Genomic DNA, 24991 nt, shown 5'->3' with positions numbered 1-24991 from the left:
TGGGTAGGGGGAAGGAAAGGAAGTGATAAGATTATTTAAAGTCCTTTAAATTAAACAAAGGTCCTTTACGTTTTTTATTTTTATATTTTTTTTAAATTAAATAATAAAAATTTTATCTATCTCTTTTTTTTCTTTCTCTCTCTCTTTATCTCTTTATATGTATGTATATATTTATCTTCTATTTTAATAATAATGGTGGTGTGATTCGACGCATTGGAGTTGTACCACTTCGCAACCAGCTCCAACTTGAAAAAAAATCTAAAAAAAATAAAATTTAATCACATGACACGATGAGATGATCAGGCTTTGAGACCACTCCCTCCATCTTTGAATAATAATAAACTTAATTACGTGTTGTTTGTTCATTTTTCAAGAAACGAGGAAGAATACTTTTTTACTTTGTACAAAATACAAAAGACAATACTTTCTAGAATAATTATTATGTTTTTTATTTGTTTGTTTTTTATTTATTGTTTTTTATTATTGTAGATGAATGTAATAACTAGTACACATTATTATTATTAAAACATGTATGTATGGATGTATGTGATCATTTGAATTAGACATGTTTAATAGGTTTGCATATCACCCTTGAAAGAGGTAAAGTCAAATGGAACGTAACCTGGTTTATCGATGACATCGAATCTTTCTTGCAACAATACTCTGAATATGAAAGCAGCCAAGACACCTCCGATGAGTGGACCGGCCCAGTAGATCCAGGCGTTGGCCCAGGTACCAGAGATGATGGATGGACCCAAGGTTCTAACTGGGTTGAGTGAACCACCAGTGAATGGATTGGCAACTGCAACACCTGCAAACAAAGTCATACCAATTGCAAATGGTGCCTAAAAGAAATAGAAATAGAAATAGAAATAGAAAGTAAAAGAAAGATGGGTCAATATATATATATAGATAGATCTTATATATATGGTTATATTTATGATTACATACAATTCTATTTAATCTACGATCCCAAACATTGAATACAGATGTACCGAGTACAACAAGACACAAGAGACAAGTGGTGAATAATTCCATGAGGAAACCGTTACCGGCTGGAATACCGTCTCCGAGACGAGTGTTACCTAGACGCATTTGGTATCTCCATTCAATGCAGGCGTAGAGGATACCTGCACCGGCAATACATCCAATTACTTGACCGATAATGTAGGCAAGAGCATTGATGAAACCGGTTCTGCCCGACAAAAGATTGGCAACGGTGATGGCGGGGTTCAAGTTGCAACCAGATACACCAGAGATGGCATAGATGATAGCAGCCAAGGCAAAACCTTGGATGGTGGCAATGAGGAGGATTCTGGCAGCGGGATCACCATCTGGGAAGTAAAAGGCTGCAGTGACAGAACCACCACAAAAGAATACAAGGAACAGAGTGCCAATAAGCTCGGCAAGCAAACCCTTTACAATTTTGGTTGGGAATGTCTTTTGTGGCACTCTAACCTTCATCTTTGATGGATCCCTTACAGGATCATATGTTAAAAACCGTAGGAATGCCATGGTTGTTGAAAGTTATTAATAATTAGCTTAGTTGTTGATACGACTACGATGACAGTTATGTAAAATATTATTCCAAATAATATCTCTATATATATATATATATTACTAAGTATTGTAGATATAAAAAAAATAGGAAAAGAGATATATAAATATAAACTAAATAATAATAATAATTAACAATAGATGTATCGAATGGAATGGAATAGATTGTGGAGTCGATTGTTAATAACAATAACAATAGTCTATCTATCTAGTGTGGACTACGACAATCGCCGTAGTGGTGGAGGTGGTGAGTGGTAGGGGGAGTAGGGTGGTGGTCTACCACAACAATGACAAACAATCGTATATACACACTCACACACCATCTCTCTCTCTCTAGAGACTATTATATGGTGTGAACATCTTATGCTCTAAATCGTAGAGAATAGAAATTAAATAATTTTCTAAATCAATTTATTCGGAAGTTGGTAAATGATACGATCGAGTATATATCATATCATACTACCTTTTTTTTTGTAAAGAGTAGAGTAGGGTGGTTGGTTTTGGAAAATAAATAAATTTTCCAACCAGAAAATCCCACTACCAAAAAAACAAACAAAAGATCCTACTCTTTTGTAAACATTTCAATGATGATTAGAATAAAAATCTATCTTTATCAATCTAATCATATTTGAATTTTATATTTGATGCTTAATTTTTTGTTGAATTAATAAATTAACTTTTAAATGTTCATATCCAACCAAACTTGCAAAGTGTCCGACCACACATATTAATATTATAATTTATCTTTTACATAATATGTGTAATATTATTATTATTATTATTATGTTAGAACAATAACAATAATGTCTCAAGACCTCACAAAAGATCAGGTAAAGAGCTACTTTACTACGATTAAAGTAGAGGAGGCACTTGCTGAAGCTATCACCAACCTTCTTATTAAAGAAGACATGAATACAAGAGATAAGATTTTTTATGCTTTCTTTGAAGACAAGGAAATGAAAGAAAAGTACAACGTTGATAAAGCCATCACTGATGGAAAGCTTATCAATCTAAAGAAATTACTACAATCAGAAGAACGTAAGTAGAGAGGAAGTAGTAAATAATCTCTCACAATCAAATTCTAATCATTTGTCTTTTTATTTCTCACAACAAATTTGTTTCTTTATTGGTAGAACCACAATGTATGTATTCAAACATAGTCTAAAACAACACAATAGATCATATACTCACTCAAATAATTTAAAGGGTCTTATGTACTTGAACACTTATGCAAAACCTATAGATATCCTAAATCTAAAACAAATTTTGTAGTTATCTCCTGTGTTTAATATTTTTCGATGTTGGTATTTTTGCTTAGCCCCAAACCATTCCTTAGCTCACTTATAGTTTTACACCATTTGTTGGAAGATCAAATGAAGTTACTAAAATCATTGGTACCATTGTAAATCGTTACAAGGTGGCAGATTCTAGTTTAAAATCTGATCAAAATATTGTTGTGGTGGCAGGTCCACCTGGTATTGGAAAAAGTCGTTTACTTCAAGAACTACCCCGTTATTTGGATGCCGTTGATGAGTCTTGTTTGCCAAAATCCAAAGTCAATATTTCCATTACATTGGGAAATGGCTCACCTTTGCAACATCAATCCGAGACACCTCAATCAGCCATTGCCACTAGAATGTTGCACCACTACTTTGCAAGTGGTCACGGTGTAGGGTTTCCATTCTTTGTAGAGAATCTAAGCAAGATCATTCCACTAGGTGATGTCACACCAAATTTGGCACTTTCCATCATCATCAATCATTGTCGAAAAACTATTGGAAATCAAGATTTAATGATTACCATTTCATTGGATGAATTCCAAAAGGCTTTGACCGAGGTTGGTGATGATAGCGCTAGAAGATTATTCCTCAAACATATGATATTAGAGTTGGTTGGATTATGTCTGGAAATGATCAACGTCAAGGACCCAACAAACGGCCAGCTCATCGACAAGACATTTGTTTTTCCTCTTACTGCTGGAACCATTCTAGATCCAATCGATCAGATCATCAGCCGTGATTCTGCTCTTCCATACACACATGTTTCACTGCCTCTGTTGTCAAAGAGGGAATCTCACTCTATTCTAGCCGACTTTATTTCCAAATCAAACTTGGCTGGCCAAACAATACCGACGTCATTGATTTTAGCACTCGATTCTACGGGCGGCTGGCCAAGACCCATCGAATTGTTTCTAAAATCTTTGCTGTCTGATCAATCTCTTATCAGCCGACCAAACGTTACACATCAACTACTTCCAAACATTTATCAAACCACCGTTCGTCAACTATTTGAATCAATTGTCGCTCTCCTCCGATCTACATACCCGTTACTCGCTCCTATCAACCATACTTTCTCCATCTATTGGCATTTGCAATCACGGAGCATCCCATCTCAAACATGCTCTCACCAACAGATGGTGCACCTGCATTTACCCAATTACAAAATGATGGAATCATATTTTTGGAAGATCAGATTGTGAGAATGCCATTTATCTTTATATTTGCATACTCGTTATCTTTTTGTACAACGGGTATCGTAGATCTAGCAAATTATATTATTGACACTCCATCACCTGAACATTGGGAGCATTTTGTTGCAAAGTACGATCTCGTTAGATGCCAATGTTATTCCATTCTTGGTATTCAACCATCGATTGGAGAGTTTTATAGAAATGCTTACTTTTCACATTTTGACATGCAGTTTTGTCAGATGAATTGTCTCAATGGTAAATATTATTATTGCTAGCAAAAAATATCCCTATTCATTAACTAATTTATAATAACTCAATACTCTTATTTCAAAGGTGGATTTCATTATTTAGCACCTCAAAGATTTCCAGAGAACTCAAGTCAAGACCAAAAAACAGTGATCAAAGGTCTACTTGAAACTGGATCGGTTCTATCTAATCCAAGTGGATCTCACTGTGACTTTATACTACGCAGACAGATCAAGATTGGTAATGATTGGCGTTGGACATGGATTTTTGGTGATGCCAAATTCACACGTCAAAACAAAACTCTGGACTTTAATGCTGATGTTCTACCTTCGATTGGCAAAGGATTCTTCAATCAAACAGATTTGGATGGTATTGATGATTGGATAGTCCTTTTCCCAACAAACAGAAAGTTAACAAAAGGTATCGAAGAAATTACAAATGGTCAATACGGAAAAGTTATCATTGTAGCAGATGGATTTCTAGATTATATCTCAAAGCCATTTAGATTCTTCCTTGAATCACCTTCACTAGAGCAAGCTTAATTAGCAGTAGTAGTTAAACCAAACCCCCCCCCCCCCCCCTTTTGTATATTAAATATTAAATATTTACAATCATTCACATTTCTTTTTATTGAATCACAAATAATAATAATAATAATAATAATATTTGTTATAAATAAACCTTTTTGTATTTACATTTCCATTTATCTATATTTCTAGTTCTAGCTCAAAAAAAACATATCACCAAATGGTTCTGTCGGGATGATCCTGGTTTTCAGACCTCCCCCTCCTCACAAAAACAAAAATAATTCAAAAAAAACGAGCTTCTTGAATCCCCCTTAAACACCACCAAAGGTCCACACTCACACCATTATTATTATTATTATTATCTGCACACACAAATAGCAATAGATAGATAAGATATATTTCTATTTATTTATTTATTGTCTAAACCTTTATTTCTATTTCTACTAGTAATAAAGAGAATCATCTTTTTTTTTATTCGTTCAACTCATCACCCCCCCCTCTTTCACACAGAAAAGAAGAGAGAGAGAAAAAGAAATTAATCTTTTTTTTTACATTTTTGTAATAATACTACCTACTACTACGATTTACTATTCATCAACATATTTATAATCAGAATCAAATCATCAAAGAGATAGAGAACATACATATAAATAACTTTTAATCATAAATCAAAAAATGGACAGTGATCATTTAAAAAATACTAGAGAATGGATTCATCAATCTGTTAAAAATGATAATGGTAAGAATAGATAAAGATAGATAGATAGATAGATAAGATAGATAACAAAGAAAAGAATAACCTTCTATAATATAAATATAAATATAAATATAAATATAAATATAAATATAAATATAAATATAAATATAAATATAAATATATAACCTTCTATATAAATATATATATATATATAACCCTCAGATGATTAATCTCTTTTCTCTTACTCTCTCTATTATCTTTTTATTATTTTTAGATGCAGTATTAAATGTATCAACAAATGATAGATCACCATACTTTTTATCACCACAAGAAGAAGATGATCATTTAGATTTATTGACAAAGGAGGAACTAGCCAATCCCAAGCAATTGGCCAAAGCAGTTTCACTTCGAATTCCAAGATACGTACCCATTCTCAAATGGATTAAATCATATAACAAACAAGATGCGATTGGAGATATCTTGTCTGCCATTACAGTCGCTATTATGCTTGTTCCTCAGGGTTTGGCTTATGCCATTCTCGCTGGTCTACCTCCCATCTATGGTCTTTATTCTGGTTGGTTACCTCTTGTTATTTATTCATTTATGGGTTCTTGCAAGTAAATATATAGATAAATAGATAAATAGAAAAGATAGATACTAATTTATTTATTTCTTTCTTTTTCTACTTCTTTTTCTACTTTTTAGACAACTTGCAGTTGGACCAGAAGCATTATTATCAGTTTTATTAGGATCTATTTTAGCAGGATTTCCAGATAGTGAAGTTGTAGAGGTATCACATGCATTGGCATTTTTGGTTGGTATTATTAGTTTCCTGTTTGGTATTTTCCAATTTGGTTTTTTGGGCTCGATTATTTCGCGTTGGGTATTGAGTGGATTCATCAATGCCGTCGCCTTGATCATTGCCATTTCACAGTTGGATGCGATTATTGGCGTCAAGTTTCATGGACACATGGGTCCATACGAAAAGTTTTATTTTGCCATCACACACATTGGTGATGCCAACGTCAGGACGATCGTCTTGTCGGTATGTTGTGTATTCTTTTTGTTTGCAATGCGTTTTGTCAAGCAAGGTCTCGTCAAGAAGGGATTTATCAATGCCAAGTACATCCCCGAGATTATGTTGTGTGTGGTTGGGTCGATCCTCATCACCTTCTTTTTCGGACTCGATGAAGGCGAGAAGGGTGTCCTCATCGTCGGTCCAATGGACGGCGGCTTCCCCGTCCCCCGATTCCCACGTCTCCAATTTGACGAGTTGCAAAAACTCCTACCACAAGCATTCTTGATGGTGGTGGTTGGTTTTGTCGAAGCAACTGCCGTCTCCAAGTCATTGGCCACCAAGCACAACTACTCGATCTCTTCGAATCGTGAGTTGGTCGCTTTTGGCACGTGCAACATCCTCGGTTCCATCTTTAGATGTTATCCCGTCTTTTCGTCAATTCCACGTACTTCGATTCAGGATATGGCCGGCTCGCGTACTTGTCTCTCTGGTTTCTTGACATCCAACATTTTGCTCTTTACCTGTCTCTTTTTGACACGTCTCTTTACCTATCTACCCATTTGCACGATGGCTGCCATCATCTTTGTCGCTGCGATTGGCTTGCTCGAGTTGCACGAAGTTGTGTTCCTCTGGAAGACACGTTCGTGGTACGATCTCATCCAATTCATGATTGCGCTGCTCTCGACATTCATCCTCGAGGTCGAGCTCGGCATCCTCATCTCGGTCGGTATGTGTATCTTCCTCGTGCTCAAGCACTCGTCCTCACCACACGTCTACTCGGTGTTGGGTCGTGTGCCCGGCACCAACCGCTTCAAAGACGTGTCCAAGTTCCCCGAGGCCGAGCCCATCGAAGGTATCCTCCTCGTACGTGTCGACGAAGTACTCTACTTTGCCAACATTGGCCAGTTCAAGCAGCTCTTGTCCGAGATTGAGCGCATGATGGATAAGGCCGGCTCCGAGTCTGGTAACGGCTCCGTCCCCCTCCAGTCAATCATCATCAACGTCTGCAACATCCCCGTCGTCGACGCCTCTGCACTACTCACCCTCCAAGAAATGGTAGAAGCCTACCACAAGCGTAACGTCAAGGTGGCATTTGTACAAGTAAGCGAAAAGATCAAAGAGTCATTCAAAAAGAGCGGTCTCTACGACATTATCACCCCCCAGTTCATCTTTGACTCCAACTTTGAGGCTGTCACCTTCCTCGAGCAACACATCGAGGCCAAGCTTCCCGAGAACCAGTCGTCTGTAGATGGCGCACCCACTAAAAATCATTTCGAAGACGATGAAGATTACAATGATCAAGGTGCCATCATCTCTGATGGTCTAAGAATGGATGATTATTCTGATCCAGATTCTGATGATTTCATTTCAAAATAATAGAAAATAATAGAAATTATAATTAATTAATTAATTAATAATAATAATAATAATATAATATAATATAATAAACCCCAAACCCAAAAACCCCCCTATCATTATACGTAATAATAAAAAAAAAAACAAAACAAAACAAAACAAAAACTATTTATTTAAAAAATACAATCAAATCAAATCAAATCAAAATGGTAGGGATTCACACAATGTTGGTAGTTATTAACAGTTTTTAAAAGATCTTAGAAATCTTTACAATAAAAACCGTTGGCAATGAAAAGAAGGATAAAGATTGAAATTTCGGTCGTCACGCAACTCAGCAGCTTGTTTCAAGGCTTATTTTGGGAAAAGATATCTTTTGAATGAAAAGGTGTGTGAGGTGGGCAAAGATCGAAAAAGAGCCACACAAGGCTCTTTCCGACGACCCTTTCTAAAAACAGTTGAAAAAATCTATCCTCATCAGTTTGTTGTTTTTGGGTGAGGGGTCGCCAATTTATTTTTTATTCTTTTTTTATCACCTTTCTCCTTTACTTTACTTTACTACCAACAGAGAGAGAAAAGAGATAAAGAAGAAGAAGAATAGATAAGGATTAGTTAGTTATTAGTTTTATTTGTAGGTATATATAATATATATATATGTTAGACCAAGATCATCCATCACCACATAATCGATTAGATTAGACTTTCATCTAGATATTTCTTCACGTGACAAGAGTTTGATTGCAATGAAAATTGACCAAATTTATCAGCAAAAGAGAGAGAGAAAGAGAGAGTATCATCGATGATCACATAAATAGTAACAGAATAATAAGAAGATATTACCCTCCCTTCATATACTACTACTACTTCATATATAATCTCACGTCAACACTATAATTACTGCTACTACTATAATAATCAAATCATCGATCCAATTTTGTATAACCAATAAGTACTATTACCATTACTACTGGTTGTATCGCCATCGCTATCTCTATTTTTATCGTCGTCGACTAGATAGATAGATATGAGGGATGGATATTATTTCAATGTATTTCCCCATAATCCATAATCCATCTGACAACCCATAAAATCAAACAAACACCACACCCAACCACCACACCACCACCATTGTCAATTTCGATGTCTTTCTACATACATATAATTGTGTTGATGTAATCTTGATCCCCAACCACACCAATATATGTTTTAGACTACTGACAGACTGCCTGCTAATGATAGCTAACAAATGGTTACCAAATTTAAATTAATAATGTGCCCAAAAACAAAAATATACATTGTTAATTAATTACTAGTTGTTATTGTTATTGAACTCCATTAAACATAGTTATCATCAATCATACATATTTTTAGTTCGTCTATACATATATATTATTCATTCCATTACTACACTCATTTATTCCTATTCCATTCATTTTGTGGAGTATATCATATTATGAAAATATATACATAACCTTGTGGTAGGTAGTTCAGGCCGATCAAAGGCAACCAATCCAAATATTTCCCACTTTCACCTATCCCAACCATCCAAACCAAACCAAACCAATCCAAAGTTAAAACTTTCCAATCACCTAAAAACCCCATGCGCAAACAATTCAGACGATAACCAATCGATCGAATTGTTCATCAAATTTCCCAAAGCGCTTTGGATGATTGGGATTAATTCCAAAATGTGACGGTCAACCATCCATCCATCCATCAAGCAGCAAGTAACAGCAACAAAAATGTGTAACAACACAAACCACAACAAGTATTTGTTGGTTTAATTGATTGTTAACAACAACCATCAAACAAACAAACACACATCAAACACATTGATAACCCTAGGGGACTATTCGTAAAGAAAAGTAATATGTTTTTATATTATATATTGATTGTTGGATGGATAGATGGATGGATGGATTGATTGATTGAAGAGTTTAAATTTAGATGACACAATTAATATATAAATATATATATAGAGTTAACAGATTGCCAGAAAACAAATAACAACAAGTCAGTAACTAACAAAACATTTTATTATTGACATCATCTATTATACACATACACAAACACATACACACACACACACAACTACGACTATAATAGGTATTAGTATATTTCCATCTGTCCATCTTTTTTTTCTTTTTTTAATCAATCAGTAAGTAAATAAATATATTTAACAGACAGAAGCGGGTTTAGTAACACGCACCACACACCAACACCAACACCACCTTCACAGACACACACACCAACCCAAAGATAGAAGAGGAGGAGGAGGGAGATGGACGGATCATTGACCAACCAAAAAAAAATCGACCGGTTGTTGTGAAATGAATAAAACTCCATTTAATCTCCCTCTCTCTACAAAAGTAATAATCTCTAGAGTTATTCGATCAATTATCATAATCAATCATAAAAAAAACTTTCAAACAATATTGGCAGTTTTTAAATAACAACGCGTTAAAAGGAAAAAGAGGGAGAATGAGTGAAACAGAGAGATATGATCAAATCATCCTATTGTTTTTTTTTTAACCCTTCACAACACCGATGAACAATAACAAACAACAACAATAACCATAATAATAGTAATAATAATTAATCAGGTCAGGTGATCCCATTACAACTAATTGATTGTTTAGTAGTAGTGAACAAACTAGTACTAATACTAGTAATAATAATAATAACATCCATCCAATCCATCCATCAACTTGATTAATCAAAAAAAAAAAAACAATCAAGAAAGAACAAATAATAATAATAATAATTATAATAAGAGAGGATAAAAATAGTTAATAGATATAGAAATTGGGGTTGTTAGATCTAATATTAATAATAATAATAATAGATAGATTGTAACACATTGTAAATTATATTTATTTATTTACATTTTTTTTTTTAAAAATAGATATTATTATCTTATCTATCTCTATATCTATATATATCTTTGTAAAAAAATGGGAGCATGTTCATCAAAACAACAAAAAAAGCCAAATAATAATAATAATAGTACAAGTAGTTTGGGATCGGTGGGAGGAGCCAATATATCACAACAGGCGTTGGAAAATCAAAAACGTCATGAACTGGAACACAAGAATAATTTGCATCAGGTAGCCATCAATTGGCGAAACAACACGATTGGCATATGGAACCGTACACACGACAAATTGGCGATTCACACTGATATCCCACGTCTGGGACACAAGATTGATATCATTGACAAACTGGACCGTCTCAACAACATATCCTTCACATCCGTGTCGATGGGCGCCAGTCAATCCAACATGAGCGACTCGCCAACCTATGTCAGCACCAACGACATTACAATTGCTGCAAAGGTTCATAGTGAAAATAGTAACATCAATGGAAATGGTGCAAGTAGTGATGATCTCTCCTCTCAACAACAACAACAACAACAACTATCCAACGGTGAGACATCCAACAACAACTTTACAGATTCAACAACAATGACAGCAGGAGGAAGTTTTGTTACAGCACAAGTCCTTAAAAAAGAAGAGGTTGTTTTACAGGTCATGTTGGCATTGGCCAGATTGCTCGATGGCACAGACAAGGAGGCACAGATACGCAACCAATTCCACAACTATATCAAGGGTGCTGGTGACATGTCACAGCAACTGTTACAGTTTTTGGAGCATGTTGTTGGCGAGGAGTCTCGTATGATGCAACTGCTCAAGGTCTGTCACCAAAAGATTATCCTTCCAGCATACTATTTCATCAAGGCCAACCTCTTTGAGGAGCTGCCATTCCGTGACAAGCGTGGCTCATGGAGACTCAAGATCACGTTTGAAGAGGATGGCACCGTCTCTGCTGTACATTCCAAACGACAACAATCCACTGCCGGATCAGAAAATGACCCTGAATTCGAATTTGAATGGTGTTTAACCGCCATCTATGACAAAGAAATGAATATTACTAACCTCAAGATCGACGTTGTCGACCTCATCATATCCAAAAACATTAACGAATCGAAAAAACAAGAAATACAACAAGCCTTCTCAACACTTCAATTGGCAACAACCACTTCAAATAGTAGTAGTGATTGTTTTAAATTGGTTTCAAATCCTCCTCCTCTAAATAAATTTGTTGAATCTTAAAAGAAAAGAGAATGAAAAAAAAAAAAAGTAAAAGATCTATCTCTCTGTTCTTATTTATATATATACATTTAAAATATTTATTATTTCCACTACTATCTATCTATCTATGTTCATAGTTATTTGTTTTATGATGATTCGGTAGTTGTGGTCGATGTAGTCGATGTAGTAGTAGTCGATGTTGTAGATGTTTCCTCTACTTTTTCTTCTTCTTCTTCTTTTACTTGTTCTTCTTTTTCCTTTTCCTTTTCTTTTTCTTGATCCTTTTCCTTTTCCTTTTCTATTATGATATTATCATTTTGTTGTATTCTATTGGTAGATAACGATTCAATAGAAGAGGTAGTAGTTGTAACGATTGGAGTGGTAGTAGATACATTATTTGATGGTTTGGTAGGAGTTTTACTCTTGAATAGCAGAGCCAAACGATCACCAACAGATTGTTGTTTTTGTTGTTGTTGCTGTTGTTGTTGAGCAACCGATGTAGATAGTTTATCAAGACGAGTCATAATCAAACTCAATTTACTATTGATTGCCAACAATCTACCTCTTGCATTTAATAACTTTTGAATATGTGGATTCAATGTTGGTACTTGTGTTAGACTATTAAAGTTTTCCAATTCTATATATATATATATATAGAAAACAAAACAAATTGATTAACAACGCATTGAATAACATTATAATGATATCGTATGTTGATTATAATACTATTATAGTACTATACCTACCATTTGATAAAGTATCTATTTGCTCGGATAGATTCTTTTGTGATTGATATACTTCTTGAATCTTTGCATCGCATTCCTTTACAACAGGTGCAAGTAATGAATATAAACCATTACCAAGTATAACGCGTGGATCTATTTGTTGTGGTGGTTGTTGTGAAGTAGTAGTAGTAGTTGGTATTTCAGCTGTAGTTGTTGACATTCTTGTATTACAATCGATAATAATTATCTCTAAGCAACAAGACAATGAAAATCATAAAGTTTCAAAGATTTTTTTAAACTATAAATGAAATTCATTTTCCTTCCATTTAATTATTACATGATTTATTCAAGTTGTTGATTACAACAACAAACAACAATAACAATAACAACAAAAATATACATCACATTTAGATCAAAAATTTGCGAGAGAAGAATGTATGCTAATTAGATCGATCTTTTGAAAAGAGAGAGTCGTATCGTAAATAAATGTGTTGTGTGTTATACTAGTGCTAACTTTGGTTTTATATAACCACAGTTTAATATGTGTATCATCACTCTTTTTATATTATTTGTTGTTTTTTAAAACTTTTGGATCATCCATCATCCATCCAATTAATTAATTAATTTAAAATGACACGCGCAAATTTGTTATTTCTCTTTTGAACGAAACATTCCTTTTGTTTTGCCAAAAATCTCAAAAGAATATTTTCTATTTTTTTTTATATTTTTTTACTTTACTTGTAGAACATTCTTTTCATTTTATCTTTTAGTTTTTAGTGTAGAGAATAATAATAATAATATAATTACAAAGTACTAAACAGAAAAAAACAATGAACAGAGTTGGTAGAATATTATTATCAAATTCAGCTAGAATCGGGTCATCATCTGCTGCTGGTTTCGTCGGCAGAAGTACCACCTCCACCTTTACTCCATCTTCCTCTTCTTCTTCCTCTTCTTCTTCTACTTCTTTATTATTATCAAATTTCAAGGTAGAACAAAAGAGATATTATCATGAACGTGTATTGGATCATTACAATAACCCACGTAACATTGGTTCGTTTGACAAGAATCTACCAGACGTTGGAACTGCTACAGTCGGTGCCCCAGCTTGTGGTGATGTTATGAAGATTCAAATCAAGGTAAAGGAGAACATTATCGTCGATGTTTGCTTCAAGACCTTTGGTTGTGGTTCTGCTATTGCTTCGAGTTCACTCGCCACCGAGTGGGTCAAGGGCAAGACACTTGACCAATGCCTCGAAATCAGAAACACAGATATTGCCAAGCATCTCTCCCTCCCACCCGTCAAGATGCATTGCTCTATGCTTGCTGAACAAGCCATCAAGCGTGCCATCTATGACTACAAGGTCAAGTTGGAAAAGCAACAAGCCAATGGAGAAGGTATTCCAAAGGAAAAGGTTATTGAAACGACACTCTAAAACAATAACAAGTTAAACTCTTATCTTTTTTGTTTCTAATTTATTCAAACCTTAAACAAAGTTGTGTATCGAAAGAAAGAAATATATATAACAACTCAACAAACCAACCAACCTCAACAACCAAACCAACCTCAACAACAAAGATAATTAATGTTTTAAGCAATAATTATTTTTTTTCAACTAAACCAAAACCATCCATCCATCCAACCATCCAACCATAACCAACTAAAACAACAATAACAACAACGCCTGCTGGATTTTATTAAACTAGACGATTCCATATAATAATTAATCGCTAGTAGTATTTTTTTTTTTATTATTATTTTTTAATCAACAACAACAACAACAACAACAAATAACATTCAAGTAGAATCTTTGTACAGTAGACTTATTCTTCTTCCTTTGATTAAAAATTAAAATAAACTTTTATAATTCTTTTTTTTTTTTATAAACAAGTAAAAGTGATCCGTCGTCATTCGTGTGTGGATCGTGATCTTCAACTTTTAAATTAATCTTATCTTCAACTTTGCATCATTGAACATGTTGAGACAACAATTAAGATTATTTCAAAGGATTGGATCTTATTCATCGTCTTCTTCTTCTTATCGTTCGATATCATCATCTTTGTCATCATTCAACTACTATCAGACAAATGAAAATATAACAACATATCGATATTACACTGCTAATACTAGCGGTCAAGAAGATAAACTACGAATAAAAGATGAACAAATAAAAGAGGATGGACAACAACAAAAGGAGGAAGATAAACAACAACAACAAAAAAATAAAGAGGAAATAGAACAAGAAGAATATTTAGGTCCAATGAAGATTTTAATGCAAGGAAGTTTAGCTTTAATACAAGCACTTGGACTAGCTTATTTAATACATAAATATGTAGTTAGAAGAACTTATGTACGTAACATATAGACGGAAAGATTGATCAAAAGACTTACTTAACACGATTGATTGATTTAGTGTGTTGGAAGATCAATGGATCCTACTTTATTGGATGGTGACAATGTTTTGGTAGACATGAGAAAAAGTGCAATTGATAGTGTTCAAGTTGGTGATTTAGTAGTGATAGATACACCGACAAAAGCAGAATTCAATTCTGGAAAGAGAGTCAGGTTTGTAGGTGGTGATATTGTTGAATTTGATCATCCATCCTATGGTAAACGAAAAGTAACCATTCCAAAAGATTTCATTTGGGTTGAAGGTGATAATGCACAAGCATCATTTGATTCTCGTCATTATGGTCCTATTCCAAAACATTTCATTCGTGGTAAATTGGCTTATAGAGTAAGATTTAAAGAGATTTAAAATAACAGATATCAATATATTTGTATATATTTAACCTTCCTTTTTTATTATTTATTATTTTAGTTATGGCCAAATCCAATATTACTTTCTGAATTACCTATACCACCAACACAAACTGTAAAATTAAATTAAAAACATATATAATATTATTATATTATCTACCTTTTAAATATCTTTTGGTACTTGTGGTAAACAAAAGTTATAAAATGCATCTTTTCTAAAAATATTGGAGCCTTTCCATGCACACCAACCCTTATCCTTGATGTTTTTCAAGTCGGTTGGATTTCCAGTATAGTGTGGATCGAGAATAAGATATCTAGCATCACCAGTCTCTGCATTAAAGTCAACTCCGAGTAGTGTATACGCCAACACACCTCCTCCAATCATAATAGGACTACCATCTCTATCAAAATGTCTTGCCAATTCTCTTGCCTTGTAAATTACTTCTGATCCAGATGTAACATTTATAATTTTACAATCAATCTAATAAAATAAACGTTAAATGTGTGATTGAAATAATAGAATAGTAGTATCAGTATTTATCATCTATATTATTTATATAAAATATTACATACATTATAAAGATTTTGTAAACATAAAGTAATCTCAAAAGCACCAATCCATTGTTTTGATTTATAGAATGAAGGTGGTTTATCTTGAATGGAAACTAAAATATTTTGAATTTCATTGTGAGTTGGTACCTGTCTATTAGTGTAATCTTGATATTTGAGCCATGAACATATAGTTTGCATTGATCGATAAGCACATCCCCATCCATCATCATCAAAATGATCTTGAAGATAATGAAAGTAATCATATGATCCTTGAACCAATGACACTATTCCTCCAATCTTACTTTCAAGATTAAGATTTAAATGAATGTTTTGAATATGTGGAGTAAATTTACTAGAACTATTACTATTATCCATATCAGTTGGTGTTGGAGGAGTATAAGCTTTTGATGATCTTAAAAGTGGTTTATCAAGTGGTAAACCAAATTGAACATGATAATTATATCTTTTAGATTTTAATTTATCATCTTCATCATCTATCAATCCGGATCCATTTTTTTCATATCCAATAGTTATTGGAAATGGTATAAATGGTATTTCAAATTGATAATATTTTATCTAAATAAATAAATAAATAAATAAAAGTTAGAATCAATCATACATATATTTGTTTCTTTAAAACATTAACATACATTGCCAGATGATACTTGATTTAAAATTGATTTAATAATATTATTAAATATGGTATCATCAGACGATGATGACGATTGTTTTGGAATGAAAACAATTCTATTAAATTCATATGATGATTCTTGAATAATATTATTATTGTTGTTGTTGGAACAAGATACAAGCGATAGTTGAGGTGTCAATAAATTTGTAATATCATTGGTTGTTACTTTAAATAATGGAACCAATTCCAATACTGTTTTAAAACCAAAGAATGATGTAGATGTAGATGATGAGGAAGAAGAAGTTGTTGAATTCTTTTTTGTTGTTGATTGTTGTTCAAATAGAGATTTTAATTGATTAGTTGTAGTATTGATTGAAAGTAATTGTTTACTATTTGATTTTTTAAAGTAGATTGAATCCTTTTTAGATGATTTAAATAGTTCTATTGTATCTTTTGATAGAATAGTATTTGAATGAACCCAAATGAAATCGAATTGATTGTTTAAATGTTCTTGTATGTTTGTGATTTGTACTATTTCCTCGATTCTGTTTGATTCCTTGTCATAGAATTCAATCTTGTCTAATTGTTGATCATAGAATGCAATCAACATTGGTGATGATGATTGAACCAAGAGATGTTCCTTCTTCTTCTTTTCATCATCATCATCATTTGAAATGATATACAAAGATCCAATGATATCCAATCCAAATGGTATAGAATCTCTTATTTCATTATCATTTAACATTTGAACGACAGAATGAACATTTGGTAATACATATAATACCGTTTGTTCATATCCCACTAGTTTGAATGATACTCGGTCATCTTGATCTAAAAGTAGTTTCTTGTATTCTTCATTCTCGATGATCCATTTAATCCTTTCAATGATTTGTTGATTATAATATACTATTGTTGTTGTTGTTGTCATCTTCAATAAAGTACAAACAACTTGTTAAAAGTAAATTTATTTTAATATGGACTGTGATTAAAAAAAAGTTGGGTTACATTTTAAATAATTTATTTCTAAATATTTTTCTTTCTTATTATCTTTCTATCTATCTAATCTATCTATTATTATGTGTCATTGGACTATCAGGAAAATCAATTGAAGAGCTACTGCTACTAGTACTAGGAGAAGAGATTGAGAGATCTTGATCCTCTTGTACACTTGAATAATAGGTATCGGTGTAGTAGTTATTATTATTGTTATAATGTTGTGGACTGGAAAAGTTGGTGGACGATGACCGTGATGATGACGAATAGTCGTCCATTTGGATTTCATTGCTGAATGGTTGGTAGTCGTGTGTACCAAGTCCTCCCAAACCAGATACTAGTTCGCTTGCTTTTTGTGCCCATGCATTAGAGACGCTGGGCTTCTTTTTAATGAGCTCGGCTTGGACAAAGGGGGCATCGTCGTATTCAAGGATTAATTTGGTTCGATAGTATTGTGATCCTTGGGGATTGGCTCGTCGTTTTACAAAAAAGAAGGCGAGCAATCCTCCATAGATCGAGATGGTGATGACGACCACACAGATGATGATCTTGGCTGCTATGCTAAGGTTACTGGTTTGTTGTTTCTTGTCGCTCATTGAGGGCCCTTCGTTGCAAGTTGATCCGTCGCCGCCACACACTCCACACTTGTCGAGCTTTTTGTACGAGTATTTGACACCGTCACATCCTATTGAGCAGGTGGTGTTGCTGCCTCCGCACACTCCGCATGCGTCGACGACCAAGGTAGAGTTTGGTTGGTTGTCGCATCCGCCGATACACGTCGAGTTGTTACCTCCGCACACTCCACATGCGTCAAATATCTTGGTTGAGCGTGGTTGACGGTCGCACCCACTGATACACGTTGAGTTGTCACCCTTGCATACTCCGCAAGCGTCCAATCGGGCATTTGAGTTGACAATGCCGTCACATCCAATCTTGCACGTTGCATTGTTGCCCGAGCAAATACCGCAGGCATCTCGGAGCTCGCCAAATTCGCATGGCATGTTGACGAGGTTATTCTCGCACGCCCGGTCAATCTGAGTGGAGCACGAGAATATCTTGAGGTCGTTGTAGCAGTTGGTCGCCGTGCCAGGGTAGCCCGTGACGATGCCATTGGCACCGCGGCCAGCATTTCCGTAGAACAAGTTGTTGCAGTGGATTGACGGCTGCGAGTTGGACATGACGATGGGAACAGACACACCTCCGCGTCCACCTGCACCCTCTCCACCATTGCCTCCGCTGCCTCCACTACCTCCACTACCTCCCATCGACGAGTTGAGAGATTTCGACGGTACAAAGCCCGCACCTCCAAGCCCGCCTGCCAGTCCCTTTTCGGGCGTGCTCGACGGACTGCCATTACCAGCCTGCGACGTTGTAATGTTGCAATATTCAATAGAGACAAAGGTAGAGTTGAACACATAGACGCCGACTGAACTGCCACCCATCGACCCACCAATACCTCCACGTCCTCCACAACCTCCGCTACCTCCTCCACCTCCACTACCACCAAAACTCTTGCAAGCGTGACGTCCTTCGTATCCACCACCACCGCCACCACCTCCTCCACCCGGCGCTCCATTCTCTCCGTGTTGCCCATCCTCAATAGTCGATGACAAAAAGTATCTTCCAAAGTAGAGTCTAGAATAGTTTGCATTTCTTCCATTCTCTCCGTAGCTTCCATTTAATCCACCGATTCCATCGACCCATTGGTTACCTAGGAACGGTAGTGATCCATTGCCACCAAGCATTCCATCGGGACTTCCTCTTTTTCCATTCTGTCCTCTTTGACGTCCCTTTCCAGATCTTCCACCGTCTCCACCTGCATTACCACTTCCATGGTAGCATACCGCAACACCTCCCTTTCCAGGCTTGGGTGTATCACAACGATCACAATAAGAACTTGCTCCATCCTCACAACCACCTTGTCCACCTTCACCATCTTGCACAGAAATTCCATTTACCTTTTTCAATTCATTGGATGCATTTCCATCAACACCATATCCACTATGAATATTAATAAATCTTAATGTTACATTTGATGATTTACTAATTATTATACCATATGATGATGCTAAAGAAAAAGAAAAATAAAAAGAAAAAGAAAAAGAAATGTTAATATATCAAATAATACATTTATATTTTTACTTTTACTTTGTTTTAAAACATACAAAAATCAATAGTACCATTCTTTGGTAAAATGGTAAAATGAGACAAGATGATTGGTTTAAGTGAACTTGATATATTAAAGGCAATAGGTTGAAGTGATACAAATATAGTACCAGGAGAGTATGGTATGGTTAAAGGTTCTCTTTTCCAATCTGGAGATCCACTATAACCTCCATAGATTGATATACCTTCAACCATATTAATCCTTTGTATAGAATAACTACCAGTTGCTACATATATCGATTTTTTACCATGTCTTATTGCCATTAAATATCCTGTATAGAAATCATTTATTGGTTCATCCTATAAAGAAAAAGAATAAATAAATATTAGAATCAAAACATAGATTTAAATAGAGAGAGATATACCATTGAACCTTTTCCATTGATTTTACCATTCTTTATATCTATAAATATAGATTCATCTGGTATATTATTATTATTATCATTGCTACTATTATTGTTGTTATTCGTATTATTATTATTATTATTATTATTATTATTATTATTATCACCACTATTGGTTAAAGTACCATCTTCTTGTTCTTCTACTAAAATGTCAAAGAAATTATTATCATCGCTTTGATCTACTTGATCACTACTAAAGTCATTATTATCTATTGTACTATCACTTATATCTATATCATCTAATAATGAATCAAATAAAGAACCATCTATTTCATTACTTGATATTTCATTAAATGAATCGCCACCACTTGTCTCTTGTTCTGCCTTTGAATGTCTAATTTCGTCATGGTCTTTCTTTTTTAATTTTTTACCTTCAACTAACAATAATAAATATGGATGGATGAATGGATGGGTCAATAATAACATTCATTTGATCTAATAGATGGATGGATGGGACAGATATGATTTACTACATACCTATGAATATTGAATATAACAATAAAATGAGTAACAGTATTCCAATATATTTCATCTTTAGTCTAAAAAGATAGGTAGGGTTTATTATTAAATATACAACAACTAGATTAAGAAATAAAGAAGGATTGATGATGTTGGTAGTTGTTGTTAATCAAATTGGTTGTTGTTGTTGTTTTGGCTACTATAAATAATAATTAATTCATTTAATTACCACTACCATTCCATACTCACTCTCTCTCTCACATTCATTCATACTACACCACCACTACCACACACTCAACTCATTCAATCATCTTTTCACCACATCTATTTCATTTCAACCACCACCCATAGCTGTCAACTAGACAATAGGCAGGTGTGGTTTGTATGTTTTTTGTTTTTTTACCTTTAGGGCCAATCAAAACACCAGTTTACAAATTACTAGTAGACTTTTTTTTTTTTTAGATTTGATGTTGGAATTTGATGGAAAATGATTTAGATTAAACCATCAATTCCTAATAAATAAATTATATTTTGTTTATTATTATTATTATTATTATTAATGAATAATTATAGTAGGGAAAAATGGTTGGTATGGTTGTTATGGTTCTATCGATGAATCTAATCTAAAAAAAGAAAAAGGTGGAAAAAAGAAATAAAGAAAAAGTAGATATATTCGATTGCTACTTTTAACACTTTCTTTTCTGTGTTTGTTGTTGTTGTTGTTTGGTTGGGGGGGGGGGGGGGATTTGGGGAGTTATTATTATTATTATTATTATTACTTATCATATATAGTAGATTATTTGTTTGTGTGTTGTTTTAAGTTGAACTACTAATCTTATGATTTGGTGATGATTGATTATTATTTACAGTTGTTGAAATTAAAGAAGAAGATAACATGACCAATTCAAATCTTGCTTTTACTTCTTCAAGACTATTGGCATTTAAAGTTGCGACCTCATTTAATAGTACTTTCATTCGTTTCATGACGTCTGGGAACATCATATAGGTTGCATCCATTTGTTGCCAAACATGATCCAATAATTTAAAGACTTGGAAATAGAGTTCTTCAAAAGCACAGTCAGTCTCTCGAGACATGGAACAAAGCATAATCATAAAGGTGCTGTTCCAAAAAGGAGAGTACCAAGGTTGTTGGAGGCTTTCATCGGTGATATTGAGCACGCCAAACAAGAGACTGGAAATATTGATACCGGCCACGGCAAAGGGATAGTCTCGTTGCGAGTCGAGAATAGAGTCGACCCAGACACGATGATTCTTTACAAGATGGATGAGATTGTGTAGTCCGAGCATACCCATACCTCTAAAGTCACGTGTTGGATCTTCGCTCTGAAACCCAAAGTCTTTCCATTTGGGTGATTTTCGTTCAAATGGTTGGCCGGGATAAAGTGCATTCCACAGCTCCTCTAATCTTGCTTCATGGTCACTGTTTGTATTATCGTATGAAGTCGAACGGAATTGGTTAAACAACTTCATCTGCTGCGACTGCTTGGCAGTTATTTTCTTGGATCTGTCAATATGTGACCCGAGCAATTCCAACAATTCCACAGACTCTTGATGTGATTTTAATAAATAGATTGATGTTTCTTTACTGTTCCATGTCAACAATATCTTTCCTTCTTCGTCTTGTGGTGGACTGCTTGGTGATGATGACAGACCAACAACAGTCTCACCTTTTCTAGTTGCATTAGAGTCTACTGTATTGTTGGTAGGAGAGGAGGCCGCTGTTCGTCTAGGTGACAGTTGTTTATCGAAAAAGGAAGAGATGGTGGATTTGGGAGGTGAATGTCTTTCACCAAAAATCGATGGGTCGGAAGTAGTTCGTCGGAGTGGTGAGATACCCAAACTCCAAGTGTTGTGTCGAACACGTTCGAATATCGATTGCTTGGCGGTGGGTATTTCAAAGTTGGTCTTTACAGAAAAGAGTTGGTGAATGGATTTGGTTGAAATGAGCGAATGTAGTTCGTAGATGGGGTTCTCGTCGGCATCAAATATGATTTGGATGCGACTACCATCACAGCTGTCGATGGGGATAGTAGGCAGTTCCTTTGATTGTGTACAATGATAAAATGACAACTTACTCATCTCATCAATCTCTATCAATATCGATTCATCTCCATGTTGTGTATAAAATTTATCTCCCATTAATCTTAATTCTTCTAATTCACATTTCAACTTGATTGTAAAGTAAAGTAAAAAGTTAGTAAAAAGGAGTAAAAGAAAGAAGAAGAGTTATAAACTAAACTATAATACATACATTATTAAGTTCCTTATTTAATTCGATTAATTTGTTTTCATAAGATATAGTTGGTGATGATGAAATCAATATCGAAGAAGTAATTGTTGTTGTTGTAGTATCAACTAATATAGTAGTAGTGGTAGTAGTTGAATCTTCTTTTTCGGTGTTGTTACCAATACTAGTATTAGAAGATGATTCTAGAGATGATTCTAGAGATGATAATGCTGATTCAATAGTGGCAGTTGATAGTATTGTAGTGGTAGTAGTAGTTGATTCCTCCTCTTCTAGTTGTATTATTGGTTCTTCCACTACTTCTACTTCTTTGGTTATAGATTCTGATGTTGAAGATGATGATAGTTGATTCTTTTCCTTTTCTTCTTCTTTCATCAATTTATAGTCTAGTTCTTGAATGAGTAGTCTTTGTCTCTCAATCTCTAGTTTGAGAAACTCTTTTCGTTCTCTTCGTTGAGAGATTGACATCATCATCATCATTTCTACCTTTTTGCAATGCTACTTCATTAACTACCAACTTGTCTATTATTTATCTGATTGATTGATTGATTGAGTAGGTATATATCTTTTAAATTTCTAAAATGGGTTGACACTTTGTGGTGGGTGGGTTGTCCTACTTTAAATTAATTTTTTTTAATTATTATAAAAATACAATTTTGGTTGTTGGGTTGGTTTTGAAATAAATATCTCTATTCTTCTTTCTTTGATTAAAAAAAAACTAAATGTACAAATAAAATAAAATATAAATATATAAATATATAAATTTACAAATAATAATAATATTAATATTATTTTTATGAATATGGATGGATAAAAAGAAAAATATTATTATATAAATATTAAATTCTTGGATTGTTGAGTTGTGAAAGAAGGATGGATGGAAAGGATAGGAAAGGATGGATGGATGGATGGATTAAAAGTGATATATTGTTTAAAACATATTTTTAAAAATATATGGCCGTATATTAATTATGTGGTGGAGTCTGTACGATGGCTAGAAGGTAAGAGGACTGGATGGAAGAGAATTATACAATCCACCTATAAAACAATTGACTATTAAGGTGTCAAAAATACACATACACACACATGCACATACACTCAAATGTTGAATACGTATGATGTCGACGACAACGATAGATATTTGATTTTCGAGAGAGGGGGGGGGTAATAAAAAAAATTAATATTTATAATATTATTGTTATGTGTTTTTAAAAATGAATAATCTATCTATCTTTTTTTAAGATCTTTAATCAATACTACTACTTGATTAAAACGGAGTAGTTGTTGAAAAACGAGGAATTGTGTTGTTGTTGTTGTTGTGTTTAAAGATTGATTGATTTAGATTTTAGATTAAAAACACTTGAAAGGAAATATTAGAACACTTGGAAGGAAAAGAAGGAAAAAAGGAAAAGAGAAATAGAAATTGGAATAATAATCACCAAGTCAAGTCGGTCGTTCGTGTGTGAGTGGTTGGAAGAAGGAGGAGGAGGAGGAGGATGATGAAGGATGTGGATTTATTGATTGATTGATTGATAGTTTGATGAAAACTAGCGAGAGTCAAATAATTATTTGACCGTTAACAAAAAATCAAACATTCACACCCTAACCACTCGGATAGGAAAGAAGGAACTGTTGGTTAACCCACCACGATCCATCCAATTTAGTTTGGTTCTATAGATTGATTTCCAACCCCCCCATTTCAAAGTTAAAAAATATCCTGTTGTTTGGTTTGTTGGTTGGTTGACAGGCCGATCCGATATCGTTATCCAAACTATCTATCCATCCACCCTTTTTCGGTATTGTACGATCATGATAATCGACTCTATAAATTTTAATGATGTGATTGGTGATGATGAGGATGATGGAATTTCCTACACTTTTAAAAATATTTGCCATCCTATTCTTTGATTTTCTATCTATTATCATTTTTTGAAGGTGGTGTATAAAGAATTTAAAGTACAAATATGGATATATATAAACTTGTATTTGTTTATATATATATATAACCTTTCACCTTTTAAAAACAATGAGGTAAATTTAAAATATATTATAATATTTATATATATCTTACTTTC

At 34.0% G+C, this 24991-nt stretch overlaps 10 protein-coding genes across 10 annotated transcripts; 5 read left to right on the top strand and 5 right to left on the bottom strand.

The window, feature by feature from the left end:
• Positions 1 to 569: 569 nt before the first annotated feature.
• On the bottom strand, positions 570 to 1515 carry aqpA (aquaporin; the record flags this gene model as incomplete). The annotated part of the gene is made up of 2 exons (XM_004359236.1): positions 570 to 845; positions 952 to 1515. The coding sequence occupies 2 exons, from the start codon at positions 1513 to 1515 to the stop codon at positions 570 to 572; spliced, it is 840 nt and encodes a 279-aa protein (XP_004359293.1).
• An 845-nt stretch (positions 1516 to 2360) lies between these two features.
• DFA_01326 (uncharacterized protein) lies at positions 2361 to 4815 on the top strand (the record flags this gene model as incomplete). Its single annotated transcript, XM_004359235.1, has 5 exons — positions 2361 to 2599; positions 2691 to 2825; positions 2905 to 3744; positions 4038 to 4282; positions 4379 to 4815. The coding sequence occupies 5 exons, from the start codon at positions 2361 to 2363 to the stop codon at positions 4813 to 4815; spliced, it is 1896 nt and encodes a 631-aa protein (XP_004359292.1).
• A 660-nt stretch (positions 4816 to 5475) lies between these two features.
• DFA_01325 (Sulfate transporter) lies at positions 5476 to 7892 on the top strand (the record flags this gene model as incomplete). The annotated part of the gene is made up of 3 exons (XM_004359234.1): positions 5476 to 5539; positions 5772 to 6114; positions 6203 to 7892. The coding sequence occupies 3 exons, from the start codon at positions 5476 to 5478 to the stop codon at positions 7890 to 7892; spliced, it is 2097 nt and encodes a 698-aa protein (XP_004359291.1).
• Positions 7893 to 10822: 2930 nt separating this feature from the next.
• Positions 10823 to 11980, top strand: DFA_01324 (uncharacterized protein; the record flags this gene model as incomplete). The annotated part of the gene is made up of 1 exon (XM_004359233.1): positions 10823 to 11980. The coding sequence occupies one exon, from the start codon at positions 10823 to 10825 to the stop codon at positions 11978 to 11980; it is 1158 nt and encodes a 385-aa protein (XP_004359290.1).
• A 125-nt stretch (positions 11981 to 12105) lies between these two features.
• DFA_01323 (uncharacterized protein) lies at positions 12106 to 12904 on the bottom strand (the record flags this gene model as incomplete). The annotated part of the gene is made up of 2 exons (XM_004359232.1): positions 12106 to 12596; positions 12706 to 12904. 2 exons carry the CDS (start codon positions 12902 to 12904, stop codon positions 12106 to 12108), a joined length of 690 nt encoding a protein of 229 aa, XP_004359289.1.
• Positions 12905 to 13514: 610 nt separating this feature from the next.
• On the top strand, positions 13515 to 14120 carry DFA_01322 (uncharacterized protein; the record flags this gene model as incomplete). The annotated part of the gene is made up of 1 exon (XM_004359231.1): positions 13515 to 14120. The coding sequence occupies one exon, from the start codon at positions 13515 to 13517 to the stop codon at positions 14118 to 14120; it is 606 nt and encodes a 201-aa protein (XP_004359288.1).
• A 540-nt stretch (positions 14121 to 14660) lies between these two features.
• On the top strand, positions 14661 to 15443 carry DFA_01321 (uncharacterized protein; the record flags this gene model as incomplete). Its single annotated transcript, XM_004359230.1, has 2 exons — positions 14661 to 15035; positions 15099 to 15443. The coding sequence occupies 2 exons, from the start codon at positions 14661 to 14663 to the stop codon at positions 15441 to 15443; spliced, it is 720 nt and encodes a 239-aa protein (XP_004359287.1).
• A 165-nt stretch (positions 15444 to 15608) lies between these two features.
• Positions 15609 to 17556, bottom strand: DFA_01320 (uncharacterized protein; the record flags this gene model as incomplete). Its single annotated transcript, XM_004359229.1, has 3 exons — positions 15609 to 15926; positions 16019 to 16573; positions 16648 to 17556. The coding sequence occupies 3 exons, from the start codon at positions 17554 to 17556 to the stop codon at positions 15609 to 15611; spliced, it is 1782 nt and encodes a 593-aa protein (XP_004359286.1).
• A 136-nt stretch (positions 17557 to 17692) lies between these two features.
• DFA_01319 (uncharacterized protein) lies at positions 17693 to 20617 on the bottom strand (the record flags this gene model as incomplete). Its single annotated transcript, XM_004359228.1, has 4 exons — positions 17693 to 18306; positions 18820 to 19689; positions 19787 to 20087; positions 20153 to 20617. The coding sequence occupies 4 exons, from the start codon at positions 20615 to 20617 to the stop codon at positions 17693 to 17695; spliced, it is 2250 nt and encodes a 749-aa protein (XP_004359285.1).
• An 849-nt stretch (positions 20618 to 21466) lies between these two features.
• elmoC (engulfment and cell motility ELM family protein) lies at positions 21467 to 23396 on the bottom strand (the record flags this gene model as incomplete). The annotated part of the gene is made up of 2 exons (XM_004359227.1): positions 21467 to 22840; positions 22923 to 23396. 2 exons carry the CDS (start codon positions 23394 to 23396, stop codon positions 21467 to 21469), a joined length of 1848 nt encoding a protein of 615 aa, XP_004359284.1.
• Between the last annotated feature and the right edge of the window lie 1595 nt (positions 23397 to 24991).

This window comes from Cavenderia fasciculata, assembly GCF_000203815.1.
Source record: "Cavenderia fasciculata unplaced genomic scaffold Scf_Dfasci-F-a-25c12.r2-5, whole genome shotgun sequence".
In the NCBI taxonomy this organism is placed as follows: domain Eukaryota; phylum Evosea; class Eumycetozoa; order Acytosteliales; family Cavenderiaceae; genus Cavenderia; species Cavenderia fasciculata.
This window is presented reverse-complemented; position numbering and strand designations above follow the sequence as displayed.